Genomic DNA, 17,919 nt, shown 5'->3' on the forward strand with positions numbered 1-17,919 from the left:
GCTGCTGAGTTGCTTCAGTCATGTCCGACTCTGTGCGACCCCATAGACCACAGCCCACCAGGCTCCCCCGTCCCTGGGATTCTCAAGGCAAGAACACTGGAGTGGGTTGCCATTTCCTTCTCCAATGCGTGAAAGTGAAAAGTGAAAGTGAAGTCGTTCAGTCGTGTCCGACTCTTCGCGACACCATGGACTGCAGCCCACCAGGCTCCTCCGTCCATGGGATTTTCCAGGCAAGAGTACTGGAGTGGGTTATCATTGCCTTCTCCATCATTAGCTATGTGACTGAAGTGAAGTTGCTCAGTCGTGTCCGACTCTTTGTGACCCCATGGACTGTACCTTATCAGGCTCCTCCATCCATGGGATTTTCCAGGCAAGAGTGCTGGAGTATATTGCCATTTCCTTCTCCAGGGTATCTTCCTGACCCAGGAATCAAACCCAGATCTCCCACATTGCAGGCAGACGCTTTACCATCTGAGCCACCAGGGTAGTCACTGCTGCTGATGCTGCTAAGTTGCTTCAGTCGTGTCCGACTCTGTGCGACCCCATAGACAGCAGCCCACCAGGTTCCCCTGTCCCTGTGACTCTCCAGGCAAGAACACTGGAGTGGGTTGCCATTTACTTCTCCAATGCATTAAAGTGAAAAAATAAAGTGAAGTCACTCAGTCGTGTCTGACTCCTAGCGACCCCATGGACTGCAGCCCACCAGGCCTTTCCATCCATGGGATTTTCCAGGCAAGAGTACTGGAGTGGGGTGCCATTGCCTTCTCTTCATTAGCTATAATTAGCTTATAATTTTCCCATCCTTAATACAGCATAGGAAACTTATTTAATATTACATTTGGAGAAGGCCTTAAAGATTATTCATTACAGCCTCTTATTTTACAGGGAAGAAATCCATAGTGCAAAAAACTTGTCTAAAGTGAACTCATTAGAAAATTGACATTCAAACTCAAGTCTTCAGATCCCGGATCCATAGCACATTCTGTGTCATGCTGGAAGACATTAGTGTACTTAAAACTGGTTTGCTTTTTCATTGTTTGATGGCATATGATTGTCCAAATGTGGGCAACAAGAAATGTTTATTTATTTACAAGTACATGGGAAAGCAGTTTCCATTCATCTTTTTTAAAAAATTCTGTTACAAATAAAAAGTTATTAATACATTCATCCTTTTCACACAAAATACATTCTTTTTACTCTCAGTATGAATTATTTCTTAATAATAAAAACCAAAGCTACAATGGACAGTCAAGTGGTTTGGCAATTTGACGATGTTTTTTCAAGAAGGAAAATCCACACTTTGAAAGACAGTCAATATTCATAAAGGAATTGTATATTAAAAGTGCTCTTTCATTGAATCCTTGAAGATTGAGTGCTGCTCTCCAGTATGATTTGTAGCCGTCCTTTCCCACGAAATTCTCCATGTGATGAAAACCCAATTTGCACAAGACTGAAGCAGTCTTCATGACATTGGCTATCATCTAAATGATGGCCTCATAGAAAAATTCTTATAGACACAGTAGTGTGTCAGCCATTATTCAAGAGTCTCCTAATTGACCAACTGATCTAAGATTATAAGTTGCATTCTCTAAGGATTTTAAGAAGCTCTGCTTAAATGAACACAAGTGACTTGATTTGCTAGACTACTTGCTTAAGTTTTAAGAGACATGAAAACATATCCCCACACAGAAAACTTGTACACAAATATATATATATATACACATATATATAGCAGCATTATTTATAATAGCCAAAAAGTGAAAACAACCCAATTGTCCATCAACTGCTGGACAAGTAAAATGTGGTATGTGTATACATACAATGGAATATTATTTAGCCATAAAAAATGTATTAATTCATGCTACAACATGACACTTGGTACAACATGAAACTTAAAAACATTATGCTAAGTTAAAGAAGCCAGACACAAAAGAGCACATATTGTATGATTCTATTTATATGGAATGCCCAGGATAGGCAAATCTGTAGCAACAAAATAGATCAGTGGTTGTGAGAGGTTGATGGGAATCAGGAAGAGTGATTGCTAATGGGTACAGAATTTCTTTGGGAGATAATGAAAATGTTCTGGAGTCAAAGAATGGTGATGGTTGCACAACTTTGTGAAAACACCAAAAAACATTGAATTGTACACTTTACAGGGGTAAATTACATGATGTTCGAATTATGTCTGCATTTTGAAAAGAGAAATGCAACTTCATTTTAAAATATCTTGTCAGATTCCTGCTCCCTCTACCACTTTTTAATGTGGATTAAAGTGTTCAGACAATCACCTTTCTACAAAATGTTTTCAGATAATTGCACTCACATCATCATCGGCTTATATTTCTAACAGGCATTTTATTAAAAAGGAATACATGAACACAGAAGACATGATACAGCATACCGTTAATATCTGCATATTAACATTTAAAATCAAGTATTTTGCTTGTGTTGAAGCTAATAGTTAGATTTTATATATTGATGTATTTAGATATTATTGAGAGCCTATGCTTAAAACCAATAAAGAGCTGAATCCATAAGATTCCATGATGAACAAGTCTGTTTATGTTTGTTGGTTAAACTATGTTTATGTTAAAGATCCATTTCGATAGAAAGAGATATATAAAGGGAAACTAGGGATTTTCTGTCTTCATAAAACAGCTTATCTAAATAGTTTAACTAGCTGCTGAGAAGACCTCCAGAATTATATATTTTGTATTTTATTTCATCCCTATACTAAAAGTCATGCATTAAAATGTATGCAACAATATATATGGGGCATACTTTTTCCCTTTAGGTTATGAAAAAAAATCTCTTCTTAACCCTTTATTATCTGAAAGTTTGATCAAAAGTGGGTTGTTTTTTTTTTTTTTTTTTTTTTTGCTGAAAACAGCAATTTTATTCACACACTTTATGTAAGTGTATTTAAGTAGCTCCCTTCAGATCATCAAAGAGGCCCGAATCATCTGGTATGTCTAGAGGCCACTTCAGTGAGCAGAAATTAGAAGCCAGCATTCCAGTCATTTGAAATTTTCTACAACAGGAACACAAAAGCCCCAAAATGCCTTAAAGGAATAAAAGGATTCACACACAAATTTTTTTTTTAATAAATCAATTGACATTCAAGTAGCCTACAAGAAATTTCCACTACCATTCGGCAATTGTATAGAACAAGAGAATATTTATTCTTAATGATTACTTTCCAGAAAGCAGTATGTTTAGCAGCTGTTTTTCAGAGGGCTTCTCAAGTTTTGCTATTGTTATTTAATCCAGGCATAACTGTGTAACTTTAAACAAAAGCTCTGCACCATTCAACCAACTAGTGACAAATTATTCTAGCAGACCAGATTCTTACCTTTTGCTATTCTGTGCAAGAATTTTTGCTTTATTAGGCATTTGGTATTCTGATTTTTATTTCAGAATGTAGAAAAGGCAAGAAACCCTGCTAATATTAGGTGTTGGTAATTATGTCCATCAAATTATGTCACATATGAAATTACATTCTAAAAGTAGTTGACAAAGCTGGGATTCGTGACTCCACTTTTACCAAGAGGAGAAAACAAGAGCCACACAACCAGAATAAGTCTTCAGAAGCACACTTGGTTATCAATAATATGTTAACTAAAGAAGAAAATACTAACTGAAGAGTTACAACAGTGTTTGTGATCTAAATCTGATCACTATCGATAAGAATCCTGACAGTCCCCAAGGGGATAATAATTATCACCTTAATGAACTTTTTCTGTCAGCTTTTTTAAAATGAGGCAAAAGGGTAATAATAAATGGCAAACATGGCCCTTTAAAAAGAAGACAGGATCAACCAATTTTTCTTCTCATGGAGGATGGGATCAAGAAGAAAGAGGTTCAAATTGCACTGTGAGGTATTTCAGTAATAAGGTTAAGTTTCCTGATAATGAGTTTACAACCCTGGAATTGCCCATTGGAAGAGAAAGAATACCTTTCTTGAAGTAGGTAAAGAAGTGGAGTCTCTTGGGTAACAGTTATGCACTAAGGCAGAAAAGTGGATTAAATACATGACTTTCTTTTAAGGCTCTTTCAGAAACAGAGTTTTCGTTTTTGTTTTTCTGAAGTCAGGAGGGTTCCTTGTTTTGTTCAAAGGATCTAGACTTGTATCAAACCATCCAAAGTCTGCTCTTCATCAAGGAGAAAAGAACAAATATTTGGGTGCTTACTGTTTACCAAGTTCAGTACTTTCAATTTATCTAATCTTCACAATGATCCTGACAGGTATATTACTATTAGTCTATCTGGTAGATGAGGAAATGGATGCTCAAGAGATTGTGCTTTGCATAATGTTACAGCTAATTCAAGGGAATTCTAGGACTCCTCACCTCTACCCTAGTATTCCATCTTCTAATCACCTCCCTACATCACTCCCTGATGTGTCAAAGTCACAACCCACCAAGGATTCCATCAGGAACTAGAACACAACACCTCTAAAAATTTTGCTTTAACTCAGTGGAAAAGTAAAATTTTGACTCATGCACATCATGCAGTCAATTAAAGAGGAGGCTAGCTCTTGTGCTCTGATTTCTCATCCAAAGGAATCAAAGAAAGTCTCACCCAGACTCAATGTTTCTCACCATAGTGATGCAAGACCCATGACTTTTGTTTAAGAAGACCAATAAAGAGCCATCTACCAGCGTTGCAAGGATGCAAGTTATTTTGCAGGTGGAATCATTAGAGTATGGGCTTTAGTAGTAAATATTGCTTATAATTATCTCTGATTTTCAAATCAAAGATCTATCTACACGAAGCAACTTGGTCTCCATTCTTTTAAAACCATTTTCAGATCATGTTTTTTCAAAGGATCAAACAAACTAACCAAACGTCATTTGAGATTTTTCCTAGATCGATCTTGGGGACTGCTCTATGCCAGTGACCACCAGCCCATCTGTGATGGAAGCTGTAAAACTTCATGTTTGTATATTTATGGGATGTTTTACTGAAGATTCTGCTCTGCTAAAAAGGTTTATCCTGAAACCCTGAAGAGATAGCAACTATTCACTAAAACTGAGCATGGCCTATGTTTGGCAAGTGACAGATACATAATTTCCATGATTTCATGTGGGCTTCCCTAGGGGTTCAGATGGTAAAGAGTCCGTCTGCAATTTGAGAGACCTGGGTTTGATCCCTGGGTTGGGAAAATCCCCTAGAGAAGCGAACGGTTCATGCAACTTCTACTAAAACAATACATTTTTAATCTTTAACTCAAGACCCAGTTTGTGATTTCAACAAGACATCAATGAATGGACCAAAAAAAGCAATTCCAGCCTAAGGGTATAATAGCCAGTCTCAACCTAATGACATGTAAGCAACCTCCTTCCTGGAGAGGCATGCACTTTGGGCACAAGAGAAAAACCTTTAAAAAATTATTAGCTGTGGGTCAACAGATATTTAATTGAACATGTTATGAGGTGCAAAGTGCTATAAATAGAAATTTAATAGGTCTCTTGTCCACCCCAAGAAGTGCTGTGACCCTCTCCACACCATCTTTGCCAAGTTCTCATTGAGCCTTTGCTTGACAGAGGCCGCCCCTTCCATGGGGAACCAACTTGTTCTTTCTAATGTGAAGTTCAAATCCATGGCCCTGTGACCTCTATTCAGTGGGTCTTATTCCACCCCTTCAAACCAGAGTCTTATTCTAATATACCCACTGTATTCCTCTCTTTCCCAAGCTAAACGTTCCCAAATCCTTCAAATATTGTTCAAACATTTTAAATCTAAAACTCCTTCACCACCTTTGCTTTGCCTCAATTTGGTTTCTTTTTTTTAATCACCAAAAACATTTTGTATTGGGCTATAGCTGATCTCAATTTGTTTTTAAACAATGGCTCCCCAAAATGACTGCAAAGTTCCCATGGGCCTAGGAAAGGAGATGAAGTGTTGTCTCCCCTGCTCTAACATTACTATAGTTAATGAGCTATTGGAAGGGATGATAATTTCTCAGTTCAGTATGCTCTCTCCCCAGTCTGAAGAATCTAAGGAAAATCATTTTTCCCTCCAAACACAAATAGGCTCAGGTCACAAATATGAAACCCAGGAAGAAGAAGATAAAAAAAAAAAAAAAAAACACACAAAGCACATCTCTTTCTTAGCCCCAAATTAGTGTTTAACCATACTGCTTATGTAGAGTACATTTTGTCAGAAGGGTAACATGTTTTTTCCCTGTTTTTCATTTTCTAGTTAAGTCTCAAGAGTATTTGTTGCACTAAAACACATCTCAGGGCCATGGTTGAAGAGAATAAGTAACCAGTTGAAGTTGAAAAAAAAAACTAAAAACTTCTAGAAAAAAACAAAGGGTAAACCCTAGAAGAGCTCTTTCAGAGGCTAACAGGGCAGTGATCCTTAAAGTACTTATGATTATGAAATACACAGGGTTTTGTAGGATTGAGAAACAGAAAATGTCTATCTTTAAAGCTGTTGGTTTGATACATGGAAAAAACTAGCTTTTTTTCTGACTATAATATGATCCCATTCATGTAGACTATTTAAAAAGGAAGAAGAAGTTTTCATTTTAGTCAGAGGACCAATTCAAAATCATTCACAACTGGTATTTACTCAGAAAGATTCATTGACTGAACCTTGATAATGGATCTGGAAGAATTATGGTAAATGAGGCAAATCATTATCTAACACTGGAAGTCACCAGTGTCCTCCAAAGACATATTCATAAACAGAAGAGGAAAGAAGAATCCAGTCCTTGGTTAAATACTGCCTCTTCTCTCCAACAAGTCTAAATTGCTTAAATAGCCCTAATCCAAGTATCTTATTTTGGCCAATGGCTTTTGCCTCTCTTACCAAACTGTAACTCAGAAACTAACACATTGTCAATCCATTTCATTTTCACTTTTAGTTATTTTCTTGCCTCTTTACTCAGAGATGCTAACATGAAACAAAAAAAAAAAAAGAAGAAGAAGAAGAAAAGGCCAAGTAAAGCTAATGGCCTACTCTAAGTAATCCACAGAAGGATAACTGGCTATATATAATCAAACTTAAATGTGACTATAATTCAATAGCTCTAACAAAACACATGGAGGACTAAAAAGCCTTGCATAGGTAAAGGACAAAGCATAAAATCCTTTGAGGATACAGCCTATACAAAGCCATAATATCATTAACATGAGTAAACTATATGATTTCACAGATTCTCCAGATCTGGCTCTATGACATGATTATGATGCACTGTAAACAGAAAAAAGTTTGCCATATATTTAGTAACTTTATTTAAAGATAAAAAAAATCACACCAAAACAGAAGCCTTAATGGACTCTAGTGGTCTTACGAATCAGATCAGGCCAAACTGAACTATGAGAACACAACCCTCTTTTTCATCCATCATTAAATGAGAATTTGTTTTCATTTAAGAAGGCTCATCTTAGCAAATATGACCAAGGCAATAGCAACTAATAGACAAATCAACACGTTTGGGTCCTGGCCTGGGTTAAGATGACCATATTTAAATGGTGTCCTTTCTCAAGTTCTATTTGAGAAATTTCTGTTTAACCAGAAAAGCTCCTCTTGGCACTAAGTTGTTTATTCAACTAATATTTACTGAGCACCTACAATATTGTCAGGGCTTGTTCTCAAACTTAGATACATTAGGGAACAAGTGTCCATAGGCCTAATCTAGAATTCATACAGCTAAGAGAGAAAAAAAAGAAACAAAGCCCTACATTCTCATATGTCCCAGCTGATGTGGTGTAGACGGGTGACAGTTAAGTACAGAAAGGCTGCAAGGAATAAAGGAGGAAAGCGGCCAAGAGCAGAGCCTTCTAATCCCCTTAAAGTTCAGCCAAGAGTATATAAAGGAGACTGTTTCCTAAGAAATAATCTCAGAACGCAAGAGTGGCCCTACAGCCTGCTATTTTACAACTATTGTGTCCAATCTAACAGTATTCTAGCCTCTATTTCATAAAGCAACTTTATTTTCAACATACTTGCTGCTATGAAACAAAGTTGGGTCATGATGTACTGGGGACTTTGGATTTTGCTCTAAATGAGACCTAAACTTAAGGGCATTTCCTCACCATGTAAAAAGAGCTCTTCTGCTCACCTTGATCAACTTTTCTGAATACCTTTTATTTGCTGGCTTGATGAGGAAGATGGAGAGGGAAAGGCAACCACAATAAGTTATTTTGGTTGGTGTTTATGAAAATTATTTTCTTTCCTATAGAGATAGATTCTGAAATAAAAGCAACTCAAACTTCTGGGATCCCTTTTTCTTACCCACAGTATCAGGACAACCATGGTGAAGCCAACTATAGCCTCAGTCCCTTAAACAATATGTACAGTTCCCATGTGCAAGTGACAGGTCATTCTGAAACCTGCCCTAGAAATGCTAGAAAGGCTTCACCAATATTGTGTCTGTACATGACTCGTTGCTTTAAAATTCAATAGCTTTCACACATCAGTGTATCAGGACCAAGACTGCCACCATCTACAACAACAGTGGAATTACCTATCATATCCTAATCCCATGACTCATCCCTCAGTTATGCTAAGCAGCAAGCTACTGAAACATGTGACAGCATCAGCAGCAAACAGCTTTAATCATTGTCCCAATTTGCATTTATATCCGTGAACAAATTGGAAGCATGGCACTGAAGAAACAGCAACACACATTCAGCATCACGGCTTCCATTTGAGTTCTGTTTTTTAAATTGGCTAAGTAAAGGCATACACACCTCCATCTGAATTGGAGATTTGCAGGAACATATGCATACAAGGAAGGGTGGGGAGGAGAGGGATAAGGTAAAAAGGGGAAAATCGGGAAAGAAAGCGAGGAAAAGAAAAAGATATCGGAAAGAATGACTGGTCATGAGTCTGAGAGTAACATAACTACAAGGAGATGACAAATGACTACTCCATCTGCTTCCACAAGCAGATTTTTTTCCTAAGGTTATCACTGCAGATACAAAAATGGTTCGTGAGACTTTTCATCCACTGCAACTCTCACTTACCATACTAAAAACATCTACAAAATCCTAAGCGTTGGTCTGTCCAAGATGGATAGTACCAGGAAGCAAAAGACGAGACTTGCTATCAAGGACTGTGCTCTGCTTGAAACTCCGCACTGCAGTCCATTAATCCACAGTATTTTGGTCAGATCAGGTCTGGTTTTTCATACTACTCATAATGTCTTAGAGATAATCTCTTATATGGGGGTGTCAACCATTCTATTTTTTTTTTTTTTTCATTTTTCAAACTTTTTCATTTACTTGAGAGGCAGGAAAGATGGGAGAATGGAAGAAGAAAATGGTAGAGACTTAGAGGGGAAGAGGAAAGGAAAAGTATTCTCTTTTCCAATAAATCTATCCTAGGACAGGTCATAATGAAACTTCAAGAAAGAGAGCTGATTCATGGACTTCCCTTAATTTTTGTTTTATTTCTATGTAAGGTATGTAAGGACATCGATGTACTAAAATGTTTGGTCTGTGAAAGAGCAGAATCATTAGCACCAGAAGGAGTTGTGGAGCTTGTTGTGTACAGTATTAAAACAATGATTGTTACTGTTGTCATGGGTAAAGGTTTCATCTCACTATTACATCCCAAAGTTCTTGAAAGTGCCCGTGGAAAAAAGAGAAATAACACTTGTCAAAATCTCCATGGAGTCATCCACACGCACCACAGAGACAGGACTTGGCCTTCCTGGTTTTGGTTTCTCTGGTAGACAAGAAAACCAGGGCCCCCAGAAGCCCTAAAGAGCAGCCCCCACATGCAGCCACTGACGTGCAGGAGGGGTCCCTACGGTACGTTTCCCCCTGGACCGTGTTCAGGAATGCGTTTTACTTGCTTGTTTAAAAAAACAAAAGCAACATGCTCTGCAGATCATGGAGCGCCTAGTGCAATTTTCTCCTTGACCCGACTCCAGACTGCAAAAGGGTGAAACCATTATATGTTCCGCGAATGCTGGCCTGCGGATGAGGCCCTGGCCCGCCGTGCTTTGTAAGCTCGGGAGCCCACAGGAGTCAGAAGGTCCCAGAGCGGGAGCCACAGTCATCGCCAGGTCTCCCCAGCAACTGGTGGCCCATCAGGGCAGCTGCGGATTCCTCTCGCCTCGCCTTGCCTCAGCCTTTAGTTGAAATTACAACAAGTCAAATAGCTGATACTTTTCCCTTCTCCAGGTAAGGGTGAGGATACATTGTTCACCAGGGTGTTCTGCCTGGCTTCACTGATGAGGCGGCAAGCCAAGTCAAGGAAGAGTTTCTCCACGTTATCGGATTCCTTGGCTGAGGTCTCCAGATAATACATGTCCTGAGCTTCTGAGAATTCTTCGGCTCTCTGCTGGGAGACCTCTCTCCTTTCAGCCAGATCAATCTTGTTGCCTAAAACAGCAGTAAAATCAGAGAGAGAGAGGGTCGTCATTTGACTTTTTTGCAGATTCGGAAACATCCAATTCAGCTCCGTATCTGAAGTCAAACCAGACAGAAGGAAAGTAAAGCGAAACAAATGGGACTATGATTCCTGGGTTGTTTATTTTAAAATATCAGTTCCATTTGTAATGGCAAAGAACTGGAACCAACCCAAAAGCCTACCAGCTGGGTACTGGCTGAATAAAGTGTTATAACCACAGCTATCTGGAGTTATGTGCCACAGGAAAAAGCAATAAGGAAGGACTTCCCTGGTGGTCCGGTGGTTAAGAATCTGCCTGCCAACACAGGGGACATGAGTTTGGTCCCTGGTCCGGAAGATCCCACAGCTGTGGGGCATCTAAGCCCATGTACCACAACTACTGAGCCCTCACATCACACTTAACGGAGCCCACACACCCTAGAGACCGTGCTCCACAAGAGAAGCCCGCACACCGCAACTAGAGAAAGCCTGCGCTCAGCAACGAAGACCCAGTGCAGCCAAATATGAAGAAATGAATAAAAGTAAACAATATTACTTTAAAAAAGCAATGAGGACTATCTCTACAGGCTATCATGGAATGAGACATTAGGACTGGTCGTTAAGCAAATAAAGCAAAGCAGGAAAAAAGTATATATAAGACCCAGCTCTCGATCTAAGCAAAGGGACTGAAAAAATACATACATACAGTGTCTTATTTTATTAATGAGAGACTGAAACAAAATTTTAATTTTAAAGATAATTATTACCTGTGAAAGGAACAAGGGTGAGGGGTGAAAATCAGACCTCTCTAAATATACTTTGTGTCATAGACTTGACTTCAGAACCTTATCAATGTTTTATATGACTATACAATATGAAATTGAATTTAAAAAGCAATTCCTAACATTGAAAACAAAATTAAACAAATGAAGCTGGTTATCACAGAGTGGCAGGACCACACAAAAAGGGAAGTTGAAGGGAATGTAACCAGTAATGGAACTACGCATGCCCAGTGGCGTAGAAGGACAAATAGAACTGAAGGAAAAAATCTTAAAGTGCTGCAGAAATCATCTTGTTAGTGGTCATGTTAGCAGCATTACTCTGTGGCTGCTGTACATGTTTTAGGGGATAAAGCGAATAAGTAATTATGCTGGTGACACCGAGTCAGGGATTTGGGACATGGGAGAACGGAAACACGGGTATAAGCTTAATGAGGTAAAGGAAAACTCCTGTAGTCCTGAATTACAAATGGAAGTATCGGTGTGAATAATTCATGGTGTTATTTTATCTTTAAAAACTGTTCTACTTCTGTTTTGGAAATCTGACAAAGGTTTCATCCACTGTGGTGGCTGGCAACATTGCTCACGGTAAAAGTGACCCTTGATTGATAAATTCCATCTGGCCTGGGAATTCTGTGTATGAATTATAAATACCTAATGGAAAGCCTTAACTTTGGGCTTCCCTAAGTGTGGCAATTCTTCGTTTGGAAAGACCCTGAAAGTTAGGGCTGTCGGGCTACTACAAGAGGGATTGGCTCCTATGGGGGCACTGAGGCTGCAGCCAGAGCGGACCCTGCACTTGCCTGAGTGAGCCTTGTTGCCTCACGCCTGAACTGTCCCGGGAGGTCCTGGGCAGCTCTGTGGACTCACTCTACAAGGGCTGCTTCCACTGAAGAGGAACGCTTGGTACTGACCTGCTATTAAGCTGTGTTTGCTGTCCTGGATCCTCCTAAATGTCTGTGATGCCATGTGGCCGATGGTAGTCTTGTGGGTCAAAGTGTTCAGCAGAGCCTAATGAGACACTCCCCTGTAGAAGCTACAGAATCCACCACACAGACACACGTACACTAGCTCTGTCCACTGGAAAGCCTAAAAGCCATCACACCCCGGCCCCAACTCTGCAGTAAAGATGATTCCTATCACCTTGGCTTAGCTTCTAAATACAACTTCCCATTGAAAATCAATAGAATTTCTTAAAGAAATGCCCAATTCCAGGTCAGGGGTAGGAAATGCGTTAGATGCACCTGGAACATGTCATCCCAGAAAGCAAGAAAATCGTCAAGGATTCCCAGGTCACGTCAAAAGGACTCAAGAGCGAAGAGGCTCCCGCTGTCAAAGTTGGAACAATACAGAAGCATCAATAATAATAACTGCAAAGGACTAGAATACATCAAATATATTTAAATTTATAACAATATTCAAAACAAAAACAAACTTTAATAGTTACTTTTGGAAGATTTGGGAACCAACTCATTATTTTGAAAAGTAATAAATGAAAAAGAGTGCTTTCCTGGTGATCCGGTGGTTAAGAGTCCACCTTGCAACGCAGGGGACACCGGTTCGATCCCTGGTCTGGGAAGATCCCAACGTGCCACAGGGCAACTAAGCCCTTGCACCACAGCTACTGAAGCCCACGCACCTAGAGCCGGTGTTCCGAAACAAGAGAAGCCACCACAAGGAGAAGCCCGCACCACAGTGAAGAGTAGTCCCTGATCTCTGCAACTAGAGAAAGCCTGCACGCGACAGTGAAGACCCAGAACGGCCCAAACTAACTAACTAACACAATAAAAAGACTTTTTACAAACTTCTGTGACTAAGCTTAAAAAATAGAAACAAAGAATCAAGCATTTTTTCTCGACTGCCCTGAGAACAGCACCTCAGAATACCGACTACACAATATATTTGCTACAACAAAAAACAAAAACCCTGAATCTGAGCAGGCTCTAGATTCCCCTGCAAATCTGCCAGAGATTTAAGTGACAGAAGAATGCATCAAATGACACCGCCAGGCTGAAAGAGTAAAATGCAGACTTGAAAACGCCACTGCACAAACAAATGCTTTAACAAGCAAATCCCCAGGAAGCAAATATGGAAGGATAACCTCCAGCTAAAAGGAGAATTAAAAGACGTATCTTTTATAGAGATGCACACTGACATAATACAAACTGAATTAATACAACATCTTGGATTGGCTTCAAAATAACCTGAAGGGGAAGGCAGACAGAAGAGGTGGGGAACAGATAAAACAAGACTGGCTGTGAGCTGTTCACTGTCAACTCTGAGAGACGTGCAGATGGGTGTTCATTATACGGTTTGCTCTATTTTGCTTATGTTTAAAACTTCCCATAATAAAAAGATTTTTTAAAAAAAGCCAGTGCCTCTTTCATATCGAGCTGACTAATTATGTTCCCTCATCTGTGCATTTAACTTCCTTAAACAGAATCCCAAGTAGTAATGCTTTGACTCAAGTTCTCAGGGCTTTCTGTCCAGAGCAGAGGGCTTTCAAGCTCTTCCCAGCAAAGATTCTCCAATGTGCAGGTGGGTTTTCAGATCTGAGCAGGGGTCACTGGTACTCATAGAGAGGCAAATACTTAACCCAGCAGCCTGAAGGAAAAGTCCAGCAATTTGTTACAAGGCAGCACATCACAGCTGGATAAACACAGCCTCTGGAGTCGATCTAACATGCTCTGTGACCTTGAACAAAGAACTTGACTTCTCTGAGCCTTGCTTTCCTCATCTGTAAATTTGAGATCTTGACACACAATGTCCTTAATATGATTCCTCGCACACACACACCAGCTATAATGCTTTATTCTAATGTGTTTGTTTAACTTACTGTTAACTATGATTTTTAACTTAATGTTTCTGAGAATCTCTATCAGATTTCCAAAATTTGGGTCTTTGTAGAACATACAACAATGTTACTTCTTAGGAAGAAAAAAATTTTCTTCTGGCCACATCACAGGATGTGCAGGATCTTAGTTTCCCGACAAGACATAAACAAGAGATCAAACCTGTGCCCCCTGCCGTGGAAGCGCGTGGTGTCCCAACTAGACCACCATGGAATTTCCAGGAAGGACACTTTTTAACAACCATATATTATTAACATTTTTCCATTGCCAGTAGAGGATTTTTAATAATCTGGTCCCTTTCACTGCAATTCCATTCATAACGGGTGCATTTATTACCACAAAAAAACCATGGGTTGTTTTCTGTTTTCCCCTCATACTAAATAGAGGTTCTACCCTCCTATAAGATTAAATAAACTGCAGAATTTCCCTTAAGGGATTCTTTCTGAAAATTAGAATTTCTCAGATCAGTATAAACATAAGAAGGGAAAAAAAGTTAACCAAGATCCATTTTTTAAGCAAAACACAATTCCTTCAATAATGAATTCCTTATCAACTTAGATATATCTTCTGGATCAGCAGTTTCCATGGCCTAGATTTTTTTTTTAAATGCTTAGTAGTAGTACTGTTAGTTGCTCAGTCATGCCTGACTTTTTCCAACTCCATGGACTGTACCCTGCCAGGCTCCTTTGTCCATGGGATTCTCCAGGCAAGAATACTGGAGTGGGTTGCCATACCCTTCTCCAGAGGATCTTCCCAACCCAGAAATCAAACCTGGGTCTCCTGCATTGCAGGCAGATTCCTTACCATATGAGCTGCAGGGAAGTTCCTTTTTAATGCTTAGCAGCCCATATAACTTTCATGGCAATCCACCTTCTTCTAGAGACTATGCTGATAGGAAAATCAATCAGCAGTGTTCTCTACTTTTCTAAATCATCACCATGGGTTAGACTCTATTTCATTTTCTCTTCAACTGCAATCAGAAGAACTGAACGCTGACTGTATGAATTACAGAGCTGTAGACCAGTGGTCCCCAACCTTTTTGGCACCAGGGACCAGTTTTGTGGAAGACAATTTTCCCATGGGCGGAGTAGGGGCATGGTTTCAGGACGATTCAAGCTCATCACGTTCATTGCGCACTTTAGTTCTCCTCTAATGCTGCTGCTGATCTCACATGAGACACTGGTCCACGGCCCAGAGGTTGGGGACCCCTGGTGAAGACTATTCTTGCAAGGTGCCAAGGCACAAGCCTTATGTGATTATAAATTCTCTGATGCTCACAAATCAATTTCCCTCCTCATCAGTCCTTACTTACCCACTAGCACAGTGATGACCTTGTTGCTAGCATATTGTTCTATCTCCCGCAGCCACTCAGGAAGGCAACGGAAGGATTCCTCACAGGTTATGTCATAGGTAAGGATCAAGGCATTGGCGCTTCGGTAATAACTCTGGGTGATGGACCGAAATCTCTCTTGACCTGCTGTGTCCCAGATCTGAAGCTGTAAAGGCATAAAAGAAGGATCAAGTTGGTGAAGCAAAGAAGAAAGCAAGCCTTGCCTTCCCGTTGTTGTTTGGTCGTTCAGTCATGTCCGACTCTTTGTGACCACATGGACTGCAGCAAGCCAGGCTCCCCTGTCCTTCAGTGTCTCCTGGAGTTTGCTCAAACTCATGTCCATTGAGTCACTGATGCCATCTAACCATCTCATCATCTGCCACAACCTCTCCCTCATCAGGGTCTTTGCCAATGAATCAGCTCTTCGCATCAGGTGGCCAAAGTATTGGAGCTTCAGCTTCAGCATCAGTCCTTCCAATGAACCCCCTTCATGAATCACAGCCTTGTCATGGTGAAGGAGTTTATGTAGCCCATTGAAGCTATAAGTCATGCTGTGCAGGGCCACCCAAGATGGACGGGTCATAATAAGGAGTTCTGACAAAACGTGGTTCACTGAAGAAGGAAATGGCAACCCACTCCAGTACACTTCCAGTGTGTAGAAGTAGAAACACCTTCACCCAAATAAGTTCATGGCTGTTTTTTGCTGTAAGAGAAAGGCACCTCTAATTTTTTAAAAATTTCTTCTGGTGAAAGAGAAGGACTTGCTTTGCTTTTTCTTTGCTAAATTTTTTGTTTCCCCTTTATTCTTTTTTTAAAAGGCATTCAGATTGTTTTCATACAATTTCATTTAAAAGGTGAAATTAGGGTATTTACAATCTACTTAACTTTTATTATAAGCCTGTTTCCCCTAAGAACTGCTATTTTTTTAAATTTATTTATTTTTAATTGAAGGATAATTACAATACTGTGTTGGTTTCTGCCATATAAGAACTGCTATTTTTATCCATAGATTCTTCATTGCTCATATTTTTAATTTTCCCTTTTGTTTATTTTCTACATCAGAAAGTATATTCCTAGGTCTTATTAAAGATATACACTCTTAGAACATATTTCAAATGCTCTCCTTTTTGTTCAGAAAATTCCCTCTATTCTTTATTAAAAACAAACAAACAAACTAGACAACCAAATTTCAAGCATTTATGTGCCAAGCTCTATTCTAAGTACTCGACACATAATAACTCATTTACTCCTCACAAGAACTCTATGAGGTAGGTAAATACTATTCCTGTATCATTTCTCATGTGAGGAAACTGAGGCACAGAGAGATTAATTAACTTGCCCAGTGTCTCACAGCCAATACGTCCTAAAGCGGATTCAACCATGCATTGTGGTCCGAGTCCTTGCTCTTTTTTTTGAATTGGCCATGCCAAGTGGCCTGTGGGATCCTAGTTCCCTGACCAGGAACTGAACTCACACCCTCTGCTCTGGAAGCATAGACTCTTAACCCCTGGACCACCAGGAAGTCCCAGAGTCTCTGCCCTTCATCACAATGCCCTAGCACCAAAGTCGGGATCCAGGGCAAGGTATCACTCTGTGACTGTTGGCATTTCAGCCAACAACTGGAGAGGGGGAAAAAATCCATTTACATGAATATATTAATGTATGATCTTTGTTCATGAAAACAGGAGCAATGCTATGGCAGACAAGGAAAATAATTTCCCTCCACCACCTGTAAGCCCTCTGACCTTTGGCAAGTCACTTAATCTCCTTTGGCTTCGGCGGCTTCTTTATTAAAAGAGGTTAATAACATGCAAACCTGCTGAAGTCATTTACTAGTTTGAAGACCTCATAACTGATGGTTCTAAAAACAAAGAAGGCAAAACACCTCTCACTTCAACCTGAATTTCCCTGCACAGAGCAGACTTCTGCGAGAGAAACTGTTCCCCAGAGAGACTGCTGAGGGCGGAATAAAGCCGAGGCCTTGAGAAATCACACTGACAGTAACCTTCCCTTCTCACTGCATCGATTTCATGTGTCACAAGGTGCATCCACCCTGTTAACAGGACATCATTTCCTCAGGGAAGACTTCTGGAACCTTCAGATTAGGCCAGGTTCCCCAGCTCCACCCCCAAATCATCTCAGCTCTAACCAAGCCTATAACTTCCTATCACAGCACCAAACACACTTTTTCTCTGGGGCTGCACTGGGCCTTGGTTGCTACTTGCAGGCTTCCTTGAGTTGCAATGAGCAGGGATTACTCTCTAGCTGCACTGCATGAGCTGCTCAGTGCGGTGGTTTCTCTCCGTGTGGCCCGTGAGCTCCAGAGTACAGGCTCAGTAGCTGAGCACATGGGCTTAGCTGGCCCCACAGCATGTGGGATCTTCCCAGACCAGGGGTCAAACTCGTGTCCCTTGCATTGGCAGGCAGGCAAGTCCCACCTGAAACACTTGAATCACTTATGTATTTGTAATAACGTGTTCCATAACCATCTTTCTCACTAGATGGAAAGTTTCATGACGGGGGGAATTTGGGGTCCATTTTCCTCTCCCCTACAGTGTCTGGAAAATAGTAAATGTTCAAATAGTTATTCGTGGTCTCATCT

The 17,919-nt window shown here is 40.1% G+C and overlaps 1 protein-coding gene across 4 annotated transcripts in view; it reads right to left on the reverse strand.

Annotated features, from left to right (window-relative positions):
• Positions 1-1,060: 1,060 nt before the first annotated feature.
• Positions 1,061-17,919, reverse strand: part of RAB30 (RAB30, member RAS oncogene family) — a 103,008-nt gene continuing 86,149 nt past the window's right edge. For 3 of the 4 annotated variants that reach the window (XM_027532233.1, XM_027532231.1, XM_027532232.1), the window contains exons 4-5: positions 15,300-15,483; positions 1,061-10,349 (exon numbers count right to left, since the gene is read on the reverse strand). In XM_027532233.1, coding sequence (XP_027388034.1) covers positions 10,099-10,349; positions 15,300-15,483 — 435 coding nt within the window. In that variant the 3' untranslated portion in view covers positions 1,061-10,098. The remainder of the gene's footprint in view (positions 10,350-15,299; positions 15,484-17,919) is intronic. The other variant, XM_027532230.1, reaches the window with a different exon arrangement.

The sequence above is a fragment of the Bos indicus x Bos taurus genome, chromosome 29, assembly GCF_003369695.1.
Source record: "Bos indicus x Bos taurus breed Angus x Brahman F1 hybrid chromosome 29, Bos_hybrid_MaternalHap_v2.0, whole genome shotgun sequence".
NCBI lineage: Eukaryota > Metazoa > Chordata > Mammalia > Artiodactyla > Bovidae > Bos > Bos indicus x Bos taurus.